Source organism: Ahaetulla prasina, chromosome 2, assembly GCF_028640845.1.
Source record: "Ahaetulla prasina isolate Xishuangbanna chromosome 2, ASM2864084v1, whole genome shotgun sequence".
In the NCBI taxonomy this organism is placed as follows: Eukaryota; Metazoa; Chordata; class Lepidosauria; order Squamata; family Colubridae; genus Ahaetulla; species Ahaetulla prasina.
The window spans coordinates 59,297,929-59,313,963 of NC_080540.1; the positions used below are offsets into that span (position 1 = coordinate 59,297,929).

The following is a 16,035-nucleotide window of genomic DNA, read 5'->3' on the forward strand; positions in this document are numbered from 1 at the left end:
CCCCCTGCTAGGTTGGGTGTTTCATGCAGAGCCCTGCCAGAGCCCTAAATACAATTCTGCCAATTCTTCCGGGTTGAAGATGCAGTTAATACTGGCTGTGTTTACATGGGGAATATCCAGCTGTAATTATAGGAATGATGTTATGATAACAGGAAATCCATGTTCTGTGGAGATACTGGGGAAACAGCATATAGTTGTTTGCTAATTATGAACAACAAGAAGCCTTTGTATAGCTGTGGAAGGATGAGTTCCCTCTGTTTTGTGGACTTTGGCCCACAGATGGTTTAAATCATGTACATCAGGGTATTCTTAGCCTGTTTCTGCACAGTTATCAAAGTTCCTGGGTTCCTGCTGACACAGCAGAGTCATCGTCCTCAGGGAAATGTGTCTGCCTGGTGTAACAGAGCCAAATGCATACAACAACACTGCAGATTATGATTTTTAAAAAAAAGAAAGAAAGAAAAAGCAGCATAGCAACTTAATGGAAAAGGCCATCAGAGAAGAAATGATGTTTAGTGCAATTTCTATAGCAGTCCAAATCCCTAAATCTGAAGGAAGCTTGCATTAAGTGGACCTTAATAACTGACCAACTGAATCTCTTCTTTGCTATTTATCTTCCGAGTCTTACTGAATCAGTCTTATGAGATGAAAAGAACCTAGTTCACAAGAAACACAAACTGTACCCCCCCCCAAAAAAAAGGCTTCTACTATGTAGAATCAGATTGCACATTAAAATACAGCCTTCTTAAGAAAGTACCCACGAATAATGGAAGTAAAGACGCTCCAGATGAAGGTCGTCCTCAGAAAACGAGTTTTGAGAGTCATAAGGAAGTACGCACAGGGATATGACTTCATTCTTTTTAACAATGTGAGACTGAGGCACAGGGGTTTCCCCCCCCCCCCTCCATTTTATGGGATAACAGGACTCTACTAAACAACATAACAAGATCTCCAAGAGTCTTACCTTTTTTATCCTGCCACTTCGTGTACCAGCAAAAACAACAGTGTGTCCATGGTAATCATAAGCAGCCACTGATGTCATGCCATCTTCCTTGTCCACAAACAGCGGCACACCTTCAATGGTGACAGTTCCACCCAACGGTTGGTTAAAATCTTGTCCGCAGAAATTATCATCTATTTGCAAGGGCTGTAGAAAAATATAGGAATAGAAAAATAGAAAGACATTAGTTGCCTGATGCTGTTTCAGCTCACCGGGTAGTAAAATTATTCCATGACAAAAAGATCTCAAATCTTCAGGATTATCACCAATATGGAAATTGGTGATAGTAATGACAGTAATTTTTTATCAATTGAAAAGCATAAGCAACAAGTTCCCAATGGCTAGGAGAAAACATCTTTCTTCTTCATGGCTCCCTATCTGAGTGCAGTTAATTTTCACCATGAACCAAGCAAGCAACACAACTTATTATTATTAAATTTATGTTCATTAAAATGATTTGAAATTAATCAGAATAAAAATATGCACATTTAAAATAAAGTTAGGTTCAGTGAAAAGGCAGAGAGAGAGCAGAGAGAGAGATTTCTACCAGTATAAAAAAGGCATGCCTGCTGAACAAAAAGTCTTAAGTGTAGATTTTCAATGCCTGATTTTAAGGACTGGGAAAGTTCATGCAAGTTCATGCAAGTGATTATATGGTATCATCCACAGTTTAAAATGCTCCTGGGAACACATGGAAAGCAGGGGCAGATTTCAAAACTTGTCGCTGCCAGTTCGTTCATGGGCATGCTCGGCCAAACCTGTACAAAAGGTACAGGATTAGTGTTATCTTCTCTAAAAAATTTACCCCTGGAACTGGGTGGCTGAATTCCATACTAGCTGAAATTTCCAGTGTCTCCTTAAAGACAGCTTCATTTGCAACATATTATGATACTGTGGTCTGGAAGAATCAGATAAGGATGCAACTGACGAAAAGCTGCATTCTTGTAGTTGGTGTGATCAGCAAATTTCAAGGTTGCATTGAGCTGAGAAGAAACCCTAAACTGCACATATGATCCCCTCAGTAAGAATATAGTTTTCAACACTATTATTACTTTCCCATCCTTACACTCTCTTTCTAGGAGAATTAGTTTGACCCCATCTGAATTAAACCTCAGTTTGTTTGTCCTCATTCATCTCAAATTCTGATTTTTATAACTTCCTTGCAATTAGTTAAAGAAAACAAAAGCTGAAGCTGTTGTCCTATCACCTCTACAATGATAGTTAAAGCAGTCCTGGCTTCATTTACTGGCAAATATTACTGCACTACAGACATTAAAAAGTGTGGGATTGAAATATAACTCTGAACTTCATCATGTGACACCAACCATAGTCCACGACTGGAATAATGAAATATATAGGACCATCAAAAGGAATCTCGTTCATTATAATACTATGAATCTAAATCCTACCCCAACAAGACAACTCAGTATATGAGAATTGATGGTATCAAAGATTAATGAGAGGTCAAAAAAGAACAAATAGGTTGCATTTCCCAATGTATCCTATGGAATAAATCATTCACAAGGATGAAACCCATTTATTCTAATCCTACTTATCTGTTTTAAACATTTGTTTTAGCTGCTCTTCTTAAAACCAACCTCTGGTTTTACAAACCAGGAAAACAAGGTGTACAAGCATGAAAGCAAAAATGAACAGTAAAACCAAAAAAAAAAAAAAGCTGGCACCACATTAAAATTTCCCACAACTTCTTCATCTAGCTCTGACCTCACCCTATTCCAGTGCTTGGGGGAAAGAGCCAAATTTTAAGCGCTCTTCAGAAAGTTTAAAAGATGGAAGTCAGATATCAAAGGAGAAGGTATTCCATAGGCCTCAACGTTCAGTAATATAAAATAGTAATAAAAACAATGTAATATTTATATATTGGATTTTTATTCCACAGTTCCTTCAGGATCCTAAAGAGACATATACAGCTCTCACTCTTCTCATTTTTCCCCACCACAATCCTATAAAGCAGGGGTCTCCAACCTTGGTACCTTTAAGACTTGGGGACTTCAACTCCCAGAGTTCCTCAGCCAGCTTTGCTGGCTGAGGAACTCTGGGAGTTGAAGTCCCCAAGTCTTAAAGGGATCAAGGTTGGAGACCCCTGACATAAAGGAAGACACAGCTGACAGTTACTGGACAAAGAACATGCAGTGAAATTCTGTGGCCAAAAGTAGACCTTAAATTTGGATTTCTCTGGTAATAGTCCAACTCCATCACTATACCACATTGATTCTCCTGTTTCTAGTTTTAAAAGTTCCTTTCAGAAAGAGTTAGGGGAAATGAGTTTCAAAATTGACGGAATGAATCCAAAATTCATAAGTCTCATAATTTCTGAAACTCCCAGTAGATTTGAACTTGGAAAAGCTTAGAGCAAACTGATGCAAAAAATGTAACAAGAGACATTATTGCCATTGCATGCTGTCTAATAAAGCCAAAGAATAACAAGGACAAGTCAGTATATACTTTGTTGATTATAGAAAAACTTTTGACTATGTCAACCATCACAAGCTGAGCAACTGCTTAGGAAAATGGGACTCCCAGACCATCTCATTCTCCTCTGCAAAACCACCAGACAGGAAGCCACAGTAAGGACAGACCACGGTGAAACAGATTGGCTCCAGGTCAACAAAGGAGTGAGATATGTTGTACACTTTCCAACTTGTATCAGATGTCATAATGGAAATTATACAATCATGTTACTTATATGATTACAACTTAATTACATTATTCATGAACTGTCATTCTTATATCATTGAAATTTGTAAGACACCTTTATCTAGAGTCTTTATTCTTTGGACATACATACAATTTAGATCATTGTAGGACAGAAATGAAACTGATGAAATATAATAAAACCAGTCAAATAAGTCATGATCTCCAATACATGCTCCCTCTTCACACAGCTGGGTTTATGGTAGATATTTCCTGGTTTCTAATCAACATGTACAGCGTAAGTACATGTTCTGCATTTTAAATTAATTTCAACAATTAGGCTGTACGCAAATTTATTTTATTCCTGATTTCATCACATAAAGACCAGCTTTAAACTCTTATCAATTGTCATAATAATAGATTAATCAAGATACTAGGCCTTTGGTCCAGTGGTGAAATCCATTTTTTTTTACTACCGGTTCTGTGGGCGTAGCTTGGTGAGCGTGATGTGGCTTGTTGGGCATGGCAGCGGAAGGATACTGCAAAATCTCCATTCCCACCCCATTCCAGGGGAAGGATACTGCAAAATCCTCATTCCCTCCCCACTCTGGCACCAGCCAGAGGTGATAAATGCAGGTTCTCGGAACTGCTCAAAATTTCCGCTACCAATTCTCCAGAACCTGTCAGAACCTGCTGGATTTCACCCCTGCTTTGGTCCCATATTCCTTTTCACAGATCAAAAAAGCAAAATCTTCCTCAAGTAAAATTCAACTCCTGATGATTTCACAGACATATCCATGAAGGGGATAATACCAGAATGGTTTGTTTGCTTTTGGTTTCTTCAGGATGTTTTTTTCAACTTCCCAATTTAGTACTCAGCCTGGAATTTCCTGGTGATTTCCCATCCAACAACTAACCAAGTCCAATTATTTTCAAGGTCAGCCAACATGAAACAAAATTTGTCGTCTTCTTCCTGGAGATCATGTAAGTTCCTAAAAGAAGCAGCCAACAGATAGGACTGCTATAGATTTTTAAATGAGGACTGGCCGTGAATGGAATAATTGCCATGTTAAGTGTTTTTTATACTTTTTTACTCATTTAATGGTTTTTAAAGAATACTGATTGAGGCAGCTGCCACCTTTGCCACTGAACTGAAATACAGAAAAGGGAAGCAGAACTGATTCTAACTAGGAGGTGCTCATAAATCACAATTCCACTGATCTAAAAAAACTATGGTTCAACAAACCAAAAATTCCAACACAGATACACGTGGAGAGGAAAAAGTTGGGGGGAAGAAAAGGGAATGTGAGCAGCCTTCCGCTCTTTCCAAACATCCTCCCCATCATTCATCTTATTCAGGTGGCTTCAGAAATAGGTGGAATTGTTTGTACTAACATAGCACCATAAATGCAAGGTGGCGGCGCCTGCCAGTTTAAGCAGAAGAGCAATGTCTTCTACCACCTGTTATTACTACTATTGCATCACCCTCATCACTCCATTATCATCATGGATTTAAAATTCACTTATACTTTGTACCAAAGGGGGGGAAAAGCCAATTCCTTCAAGAACAGTTTACTCTTAAGAAATTATTCCAGGAAGAAAGAAGAGTGCAAGGAAGAGAAAATAAATAGATTCAAAATAAGCAGGTTCCAAAATAACTGGGTTGAAAGGCTGCAAAGAGCCATTAAAGCATCGTTCCAGTCAGCATGAGCAAGAAGTTGGCTAGTTTTTTTTCCTCTCCCAATGAAAGCAACCTGGGGCCTAAGATTGTTTTCGTTTAAAATCCTACAGAGATGAGGATATGGTACTGAAAAGCAGCAAAGACATTGCTAAGTATTTACCTTTCTGTTAAAAGAGCCAAATTCTTCCATTAAGCCTCTATGGTATGTACATGTTTTAACCAGTAACACTTGAGAAATTATTCTTGAACTTTTCTTATAATCTCAAGGGTTTATCATACAGTACGCTCTTAGCATTTGCAGAAAACAGCCCAAGGGAAGCTGTACCCTGTAATTCCATACCTGAATTTGTTTCCCGTTCTCCCCAGGTTGTACCTCAATGGGGAATACTGAATCTCCTCAGCTATAAGTGGAACCTGTTTGCAAATGGCAGATGCAGACAGGCCACAGAATCTGTCCATATAGATTTCCTTCCACACGTTCAGAAAATTGATCTATTTCCCATTTCTTCTTCTCAGCTGCTGTCCCTTGTGTCTGCCCAAATATTTTTCTTTAGTAAGCAAATAATTGCATCTCCCCCTTATCAAAAGACTCAGCATCTTATAATTTAGATATTAGACTGAAAACATATAGAATGAAAACAATCAACGCAATCCAAAACCAAACACACAAAAAATCCAAAAACTATAAAGGCAGCCCAGGGCCACTACCTGCACCAACTATCCTTCAGAATAAAAAGTTTTTATGAAAAGAGCAAGGCAAAGGTTTATACGTTAGGAGGAAAGGAATTCCATAATATGGGGGCTACTGCCTAGAACAGCAGCCCCCAACCTTTTGGGCACCAGGGACCAGTTCTGTGGAGAAAGGTTGTTCCCCAGACAGAAGGGGGTGTGGTTTTTTGTGTTGCCTGTATCCCACGGATGGGCTTTGTTTGCGTGGCCCGGTTGCTGGCATGGCGCAAACCTGTGCCAGTTCATGGACCAGGTGTTGGTGGCTCCTGGCCTAGAAGATCCCCCCCACTTTTCACTCACTGGGTAGGATAAAAAATTAAAAGAGTTCTCCCACAAAAATCCAGAAAAAATTCATTTGGACAGGGAATGGAACAGACACTGTTTACAGAATAACTAAGAGGCTTTAAGAAAAGATAAGGAAAAATACATGCAGAATACATTCAGAGAATGTGCTCAGCACACTACAGCTATGTAGATAATGACAAGGGACAGCATTTGTTGATGGAATTAAAATTCTTAGGAAAAGCTGGGTTACCAGATCTACATTAACCCTTAATATCAAACAATGAAGGAAAACTACATGCAGCTTTAGCTTTAAGACAGATTCTCAGTTTATCTGGATAGTTTACCAGAATGAATTAATTTTAGGATGAAAAAAGCTTTATCTATTTAACCAGCATTTTCAAATAACTATAATTTATATATAAATATATTTATGCACACCCAACTCATTGGGCTCAAAACACAAAAGATCCAACAACAATAAAGATCCCTAGATAACACATGGGGGCAGGGGGGAGGTCTCCTTCCACAGCAAGTACAACAGGGAGGGGGCAGGGGAGGTTGAATTTTAAAAGTTAATTATCCAAAAAATAATATAATACATAATACTGAAATAGTATTTCATTAAAACTCCCACATGTCATCACAGCACCCAAAGTGGAATAGGGGAAACTTAATCTATAATTGTCCAATATTCTGCAATGAAGAGCAGTGTTTTTAGTAACAGTCTTACAAGTTAATGAGGTGGGGGATGTTCATCTCTTTTCAAGTTTTCTAATTTTTTGTATCACTTTGCCTCTAAATATTATTAGAGCTTAAATGTAGGTCATACTGATATTTAAGGGAGTCTGACCTAATTGGATGCAAATTACTTTTTTCCCACTGGGACATCACAAGATTTTTTTTTTATTTATTTTGTCACAACAGTATATATAAGCATAAGCATGAAGTAACTATATAGTATATAAGCATATATATGAGTATAAGTATGAAATAACTATATAAATTGGATATAATGAAAGGAAACAGTAGGACAGGAACGGTAGGCACGTTTTTATGCACGCCCCTTACAGACCTCTTAGGAATGGGGTGAGGTCAACAGGAGACAGTTTTTGGTTAAAGCTTTGGGGATTTTGAGTAGATACCATAGAGTCTGGTAGTGTGTTCCAAGCATTAATAACTCTGTTACTGAAGTCATATTTTCTGCAATCAAGATTGAAGTGGTTAACATTAAGTTTAAATCTATTGTTTGCTCTTGTATAGTTGTGATTGAATCTGAAGTAATCCTCAACAGGAAGGACTTTGCAATAGATGATTCTATGAGTTAAACATAGGTCCTGTCGAAGGCGGCGGAGTTCTAAGTTTTCTAAACCCAAGATATCAAGTCTGGTGGTATAAGGTATTTTGTTATATTCAGAAGATATTTTATTCTTGTAAAATATTTCTGGACATGTTCAATTGTATTGATGTCTGAAATGTGGTATGGGTTCCAGACAGGCGAGCTGTATTCAAGTATTGGTCTAGCAAATGTTTTATAAACTCTGGTTAGTAGTGTAGTGTTTCTGGAGAAGAAGCTACATAAGATTAAGTTAACAACTCTTAATGCCTTTTTTGCGATGTAGTTACAGTGGGCTTTGGCACTTAGGTCATTGGATATGAAGACTCCAAGGTCTTTGACTGGGTGGGGGTCATCTGTAAAGATGTCATCTAAAAGATGTTCTTTAAAAAAAATGAAATAAATGAAACAAACACAGAAGTTTGTGTGATGGTGGTGGTGTTTGCTCATGTTAACTCCCTTTTTCTGTCTGGAGGACACACATGGACTTCTGATAACACTCAATGACAAAAAAAATCCAGAAATTCAAAACAATCTACAAAGAGGAAGAATACTTTTTCACAATTTTATATTTCAAAGAACTATTTCATTTTTATTTTCATATTCTGTACTCTCCCTGTACTCAGGATGGTAAAGACTGACCAAGAAGTACATTGTCTCATGTGTCCATCATTTCAATTGACATCATCAAGTTAAACAAACTGAAACATAGTACAATAGGGTTAATCCAACTTTCTGCAGCAATTCTTCTCATCTAGGGTCAGGGGTGGTATTCAGCCAATTTGGATGAACCGGTAGTGGTGAGTACAGGTGGGCCCACCCACCCATCCTGGGGCTATGGCATCCTATTTAGCCACATTTTTGAAACCAGGTGCGTGCGCGGAAGGTGAGCATGTGCACGAAGCGAGCATGCGCACAGGGGGCGAACCAGTGGAAGAAATATGTGAAACCCACCTCTGTCTAGAGTCTCTTTCGTAACTGTGTCCTTCTCCACATGCCTTTCAATTACTGTCTTTATGTTCACTTTGAACAAAAACATCAAGGAAAGCACCCCAATATTTTTTCCCCTGCTATCCAAATCCACTAATGGTCAAAACAGTCATCCCCCCTTAATCCACAGCAAAGTACACCCATTTAACACTCTTCACTTTGAAGTAAGCACTTGGAATTAAGAGAGGGCAACAGTGAGGAATGAAGAAAACCCAGGAGTGGAAGAAAGAAAAGAGGGGAGGGTCAGGAACAGGGAAATTTCTTGAACCATGATATTTACTCCCATCTCCACCTCTGCAGGAAGACAGCAGTTGCCATGACAACATCTGGTCCAGCAGCCTCTGACCATGTATTTGAGGGTCCAGGGATGCGGAGAAAATTGAAGGAGATAGAGGGAGAGAAAAAAACTTATTTTCTGCAACCAACAATTTATGGATTCAAAATGGAGGTATTAAAAAACGAACCTGTCCATAGATTGCACACTGAATCCATTGCTCTGCTATCTCCCTCAGAATACAGTTATATGTTAATGGCAAACTACTGTTCTCTAGAGGTTTCAGCTGTGAATGTCACTGTTGCTGTCTAAGAACTGCCAGGTTAACCTGAGGGAATATTGTTAAAAGAAGGGGCAAAGATACAACCAGTGTTATAGAAGTTTCCAGGAAACAGAAAACTACTCTCTCCTTTGTTTACTTTGACAAAAAAAATTACGCGTTGTATGTGGTTGTTTAAAAGAAGCAGCTTTAGCTAGATAGCAGGGTAGACTTTTAATGGTTATTAGAGCTAATACCACCTATAAAATATGTATGTGCACATAACTTTGAAAACATAGATCTTTAGTATGATGACTTCATTTGCTTTCAATATTTAATAAAGTTAAATATGGCAAGTTGCTACCTGCACCCAATTCTTAGTACTAACTCATTACTGTTACTCTTTATCCTTTATTGTCACACGACTTAGTAGCTGGATACAATGTGCAGTTTATGAGTACCGTAATTCTGTGCAGGGTGGACTCTGCACCCTTTCAGGAAGTGATAGACACCAAAGGTGTTTAAACAGAGGCTAGAAGGTCACACATTCTATCATTGAGCAATTCGTATTTTGGGTATGTGTGAGAAAGCAGGTTGCCTGGACAGCACCTGTGTTGCTCTTATCCTGTCTCTTTAAGCCCTCTCCTCAGCCAGTAGGCAACCAGGCTATAAAAACTGTTCTGAGAAATATGTGGGGTAGAGGGTATGTGGAAGTAAAGCAGTCAGAAAGATATTTATTTTATATAGCAATTCTAAGGAGTAGTAGTACTCATAAGGAGCAGGAGTTGGAATAGCAGCAGTGGAGAAAAGTAGAGTAAGGGATGATTAGGATGTAATGTAATATTCTGTGAATGCTTGTTGTGTGTGTGTGAGTTCTCTAGCAACCTGTATTGTTGGCTCTTTTATGTTTTGAGCCCAATGAAATGGGTGTACATAAAAAGGTGGTGGCAATGGAGAGATGTCCATAAAAAGGTGGGATATCAAACACAGACTGGCAGGTGAAAATGGCTTAAACTCAAGTTCATCAAACTCTCCATAAAAACAAAACAAACCCCAGCTGCAAAAGGAAAGGAGTTTGCTCCCCGCAGAGTTCAGACTTTGCAAGAAATAGCCAAGAGCCAACAGACCTCTTATGAAAGCCTACACCAAAAAAAGAGCCATGGAAAAGGTAGAGGAGACAGATTCTTTCTTAGAAGAGACTAGTACTTTGTTACAGACGGTTATCCACCCTTTAACTTTACTGTAGTTAAACTGAAGTTAGACCACCAGAAATGGACACATGGATCAATATCATTACAGAAATGTTAAAGCAACAGAATAAGAGAAAAAAGCTTTGGTTAATTAATAAAGAGAAGAGACACACACACACAAAGGAAAGATAAACTAGAATGAAAAAAGAATGGAAGACAAAAGAGTTTGGAGTACTGATTTAAAAGGGTCCGGGCACCAGAAGCAGCACCATCACCTCTAAGGTTTTCAGCATGTACAGTGAGGTTCCAAAAATGTAAAAATTCCAAAGGAAAAGAAGACGTAGAAGCCTAATTTACCATATTTGAAAGTGTTGCTACCTCTTGTAAGCAACTGAGAGTGAATGGGTGGGCAAAATAGCCCCATGTTTAACAGGAAAGGCTTTGAGAGCTTATGGTAATCTTCCAGCAAGAGAAGTAATCAATTACTCCCTTGTTAAAGAGGTAATCCTATACAGGTATGATTTAACCCTTTACACTTATAGGTAAACATTTAGGAGCTACACATATGACAAACATGAAGGGATTTGTGAATTTTGGGCAACATTGAAAGACTTAGGCAGGAAATGAGAAAGAAAAAAATGTTAAAGGAAATAATTTCAGAACAGTTTCTACAGGTACTCCCTATTAAAGTGTGACATTTTGGATGCAAGAATATAATCCAGACATGAGTTAATGGGAAATAGAACTGTCTGGGTACTATGTGGCAGCAAAAGGAACCCAGGATGTTAGAAAAGAATATGAAGAAGAAAGAATGGACTGTTCCAGAAAGTAAGATCTAGAAGGAGCTGGAAGGTTAAAGGTGAACAGAGTAAAAAAATCTTTAGCTTCAGCCCAAACAAAAGGACAGCATTTCGTGCCAGAGAACCATAGTTGTTACAACTATGGAAAAGTAGACATTTGCCAAAAGACTATAAAAGCCAGAGGAAAAAGGGAACATCTTCAGTAGTGCAAGAATCTCTGGGAAGAAAAATTACGATCCCAGCAAAAGTTAATGGGTCACTGCTAGATGCTTAGTAGATACTGGGAATAGACAACTGCTGGGATGTTCTCCTTTAGCAAAGGCAGCATCTATAGTAAAAGAGACTCTTAGAAGTGTGTTTGGGCAGATTGAAATGGTCCCATTGGTTAAAGCCAGAATACAGAGAAAATAAACAGGTAAACATGGTATGAGTAATCAGTTAAGGATTGTTAAAGATTTTCCACTTATTGATGGTTGGATTCAGAAAAAAGGATTAAAGGAGGCTAGGATGGTGGGAGTAATCACAAGAGTGGGGCAAAGATGAGGATGGAGCAGAAGCAGGAAGGGAAGAAACCTGGGATTCTTCTTAGCCCTCCTGATTTAACAGATATATTCTGGAAAGGAAAAAGCTTTACAAAAGGCCAATAAAGCTAGGGGCGAAACCATAGGGATAGACATTCCTATATGGGAAATTCACTTATGATTTGTACAAATGAAAGATCCAATGTTAAAACTTTTGTTGGTTTTCAGTAAAAAAAAAAAAGAGGAAAACAAGGAACCAACACCCAGATTTCAAGAAAAAACAGGGTTGCTGTACCAAATTAGGTTTTATCCCTATACAAAGGAATAAACAGAACAGTTAGTAGCTCCCTAAGGATATAACAAGGCTATATAGGAACTACCCCATGAAAATCCATGGTCTGGATATATGGGTTGAGATAGGACCACATACAGAATTTCTGATAGATTTTATTGGCCAGAAATTTGTAAAGATGTGGCCCATTACTATAGATGTTCTCCTGTGTCAATTAAGTTCTTACAGAGAGAATGCTTTTAATCACTATTCCTGTTTCTAAAACACCGATGGATATTGTAGGCCCTTTGCCACAGTCTAGTAAAGGCAATGAGTATATCCTAGTTGTTTGCAATTATGCAATTTGTTATCCTGAAGCAGTTCCATTAAAGAATGTGACTGCCCAAACAGCAGCAAAGAAACTGATCCAAAGCTTTAATGTAGAATAGGCATACCAAATGAGATCTTTAAGAGATAAAGAAGCCAATTTCTCTTAAATACTTACACGCAGACCTAGGAATAAAAAGGTGCATACCAATCTTTATCCACAATCAGATGGTCTTATGGAAAGAACGAATCAGACCAGGGGTGAAATGCTCCCCGTTTGGACCGGATCGCCTGATCCATTAGCAATGGCGGTAGGTGGTTCGGAGAACTGGTAGCAAAAATCCCAGTGCACCCCCCATGCCCAGCTGAGCTGCACAATCATCAGAGGTTTTTTGGTTGTTGTTTTTTAATTTTAAAAGCATTTTCTCTTCAGCAGAAAAAAGTCTTTTAAAAATAAAAAAAAGCCTCTGATGATCGTGCGGCTCAGCTGGGATCATCAGAAGAGACTTTTAAAAGTATTTTTTAAAATGCTCGACCAAAGAGGTTGTCGAAAAAATGCTTTTAAAAGTAAAAAAAAAAAGTTGGCCACACCCACCCAGTCACATTACCACCACCACCCCACCAAGCCATGCCCACAGAACTGATAGTAACGAATTTTACATTTCACCACTGAACCAGACACTAAAAGCTATGTTGAAGAACAGCTGTGAAGGTGGTGGTGTGTGCCTCACCAATGAAGTAAAAGATAGCTTCTAAAAACGATGCTTGGCATCCAGGAGGTCTTCCAGATGCAACTGGCTGCAATCCTAGGCATATTTTCTTACACAAATCTATGCATGAGAGTCAGTTTGGTCTAGTGGTTAAGACACTAGGCCAGTGATGGCGAACCTTTTTGGCACCGAGTGCCCAAAGTGAACATGTGCGCACCGGACCCCCGGAAACTTGAAGATCAGCTGGCTAGTGCACATGGTCTTCTGGTTTCCGGCATGCACATGTGCATCGGCCAGCTGGTCTTTGTGCATGCCGAAATGCTGGAAGCTGTTCTTTAGAATTCTGGGGCTCTGGCATGTGTGAAGATCAGCTGGCTGGCGCACATCAAACCAGAAGAACAGCTGGCGATGGTGTGCGTGCTCACAGAGAGGGTTCTGCATGTAACCTCTGGCATGCGTGCCATAGGTTCGCCATCATGGCACTAGGCTATGAGTCATGCAACGTTTAAGTTCTAGTCCTGCCTTAGGCATGAAAGCTGGCTTAGGTGACCTTCATCAATTGAAAATATTTAAATTCCAGTTTGTTGAATTTCCTCCCACAGCTTTTGCCCCAAACTCTCATTGTAAAATCTCATTTTGGCAATATGAGGGAAGAAAGAGAAGCAGCATTCTGTTTCTGTAAGAAATTTTCCAGGTAGTTTAAGCCAGATGCTTATTACCAAAGCTTGTGTGAGTGTCTGGGTAAACCTTTGCTTGAAGCTAGAGACAACATAGGTGATCCAAACAATTGCATGGACACAGCAGGCTTCTCTCTCATCTTTTAGGACATAAGACAAAAAGCAACTTAAGAACAAGATGATGGTTGTAACAATAGTTGAAAGAAAAATTCAATTTTCAGATACCTTAAAAGTATAAGAAGAAGGAGCCTTGTTATAAATTCAGAGAATCATGGAGTCATAGGGCTGGAAGGGATCTTGGAGGTTTTCCAGTCCAACCTCCTGTCTGAAGCAGAAATCCTAATTCCATCCCAGACCAAATGGTTGTCCAATCTAATCTTGAAAACCTCCAGCAAAAGACCATCCACAAGTTTGTGAGACAATCTGTTCCATTGATTAATTGTTCTCACAATCAAGAAATTTCTCCTTACTTCTAGGTTGGATCTCCCTCTGGCTCCACCAATTGCCTCTTGTGGTGCCATCAGGTAGTTTGGAGAATAAGTCAATCCCCTCTTCTCTGTGACAGCCATTCATTCATTCATCCACTCATTCATTCATTCATTCATTCATTCATTCATTCATTTGTCAAGTATGTACAAGATAGTAGATATAAATCTGAACATGGACATGAACGAAGGAAATGAATACAAATAAATGGGGACAGTAGGACAGGGATGGTAGGCACGGACCTCTTAGGAATGGGGTGAGGTCCACGGTAGACAGTTTAAGGTTGAAGCTGTGAGGGTTTGAGGATCTAACAACGGAGTTGGGTAGAGCATTCCAGGCATTGACCACTCTGTTGCTGAAGTCATATTTCCTGCAATCGAGTTTGGAGCGGTTTATCTTGAGTTTGTATTGATTGTTTCCCTGTGTATTATTGTGGTTGAAGCTGAAGAAATCATTGACAGGTAAGACATTGTAGCAGACAATTTTGTGTTCTATTCAAATTTTGGAAGATTGCTATCATATCACCCCTAAGTCTTCTCTTCATTAGGCTAAACCTACCTAGTTCCTTTAACCATTCATTGTACAGGTTAGCTTCCAGACCCCTCATCATTTTTGATGCTCTTCTCTGCATTATCTTTTTTTGAATCTTGATGACCAGTACTTGGTGACCAATACAGAATTCTAGGTGTGGCCTCACCAGTGCAGTATGGAGCAGTACTATAGCTTCTTGTGATTCTGATGCTATCCCTCTGTCAAGGCAGGTTAAGACTGCATTAGCTGTTTTGGCAGCTGCAGCATATTGCTGATTCATACTTAAATACTAGTCCACTAGGACACTTAGATCTCTCTCCATTACTACTATTGAGCCAGGTTCTGCTTATTCTATACCTGTGCGTTTGGTTCTTCCTATCTAAATGCAGGACCTTGCTTTTCCCACCACTGAATAGCATCTTCTTGGGTAGGACCCAATGATCAAGTCTGTCAAAATCATTCTGAATCCCGAGTCTATCTTCCAAACTGTTACCAATTCCTCCTGGCTTGTGCTTATCTACAAATTTGATGAGTAGCCCTACTATCTCCCCATCATCTAGGTCATTTATGAAGATGATGAACAGCACTGAGCCTAAGACATCCCTGAGATACACCCCACTGGATGCTCCACTCCACATAGATTTAATATCACTGAGGACCACACACTGAGTGTAATTGTTGTTGTTGTTAGTTGCGAAGTCATGTCCAACCCATCACGACCCCATGGACAACGTTCCTCCAGGCCTTCCTATCCTCTACCATCCTCTGGAGTCCATTTAAGCTCATGCCTACTGCTTCAGTGATTCCATCCTGCCACCTCATTTTCTGTCGTCCTCTTCTTCTTTTGCCCTCAATCTTTCCCAGCATTAGGCTTTTCTCCAGTGAGTTCTTCCTTCTCATGAGGTGGCCAAAGTATTTCAGTTTCATCTTCAGGATCTGATGAGCCAACCGCAAATCCATCTAGTGGTATGTCTGTCCCACATTGTCCTATCGTTTTAAGAGATAGGTGGTAGTCTACTTTATCAAATGTCTTATTGAAATCTAAGTGTAGTATGTCCACACCATTTCCTTGATCCACTAATTTAATCACTTTATCAAAGACGACAATAAGGCTTGTCCAGCATGACTTGCTTTTAACAAACCCATGATGGCTTCTTGTAATCACCTTGTTCATTTCTAAGTGCTCCCCAATACTCTGCTTGATTATGTTTTCCAGAATTTTCCCAGTTGTCAGCCTTATTGCTCTGTGGTTTCCTGGTTCCATTCTCCTCACCCCCACCCTTTGAACACTGGAACCACAGCAGCTCTTTTCCAGT

General features: G+C 39.3%; 1 protein-coding gene across 7 annotated transcripts in view; it reads right to left on the bottom strand.

Moving 5' to 3' along the window:
- PLXNA1 (plexin A1) overlaps positions 1–16,035 on the bottom strand; it is a 405,135-nt gene that overhangs the window by 316,065 nt on the left and 73,035 nt on the right. For all 7 annotated transcript variants that reach the window (XM_058168162.1, XM_058168161.1, XM_058168157.1 and 4 more), the window contains one exon: positions 965–1,147. In XM_058168162.1, coding sequence (XP_058024145.1) covers positions 965–1,147 — 183 coding nt within the window. The remainder of the gene's footprint in view (positions 1–964; positions 1,148–16,035) is intronic.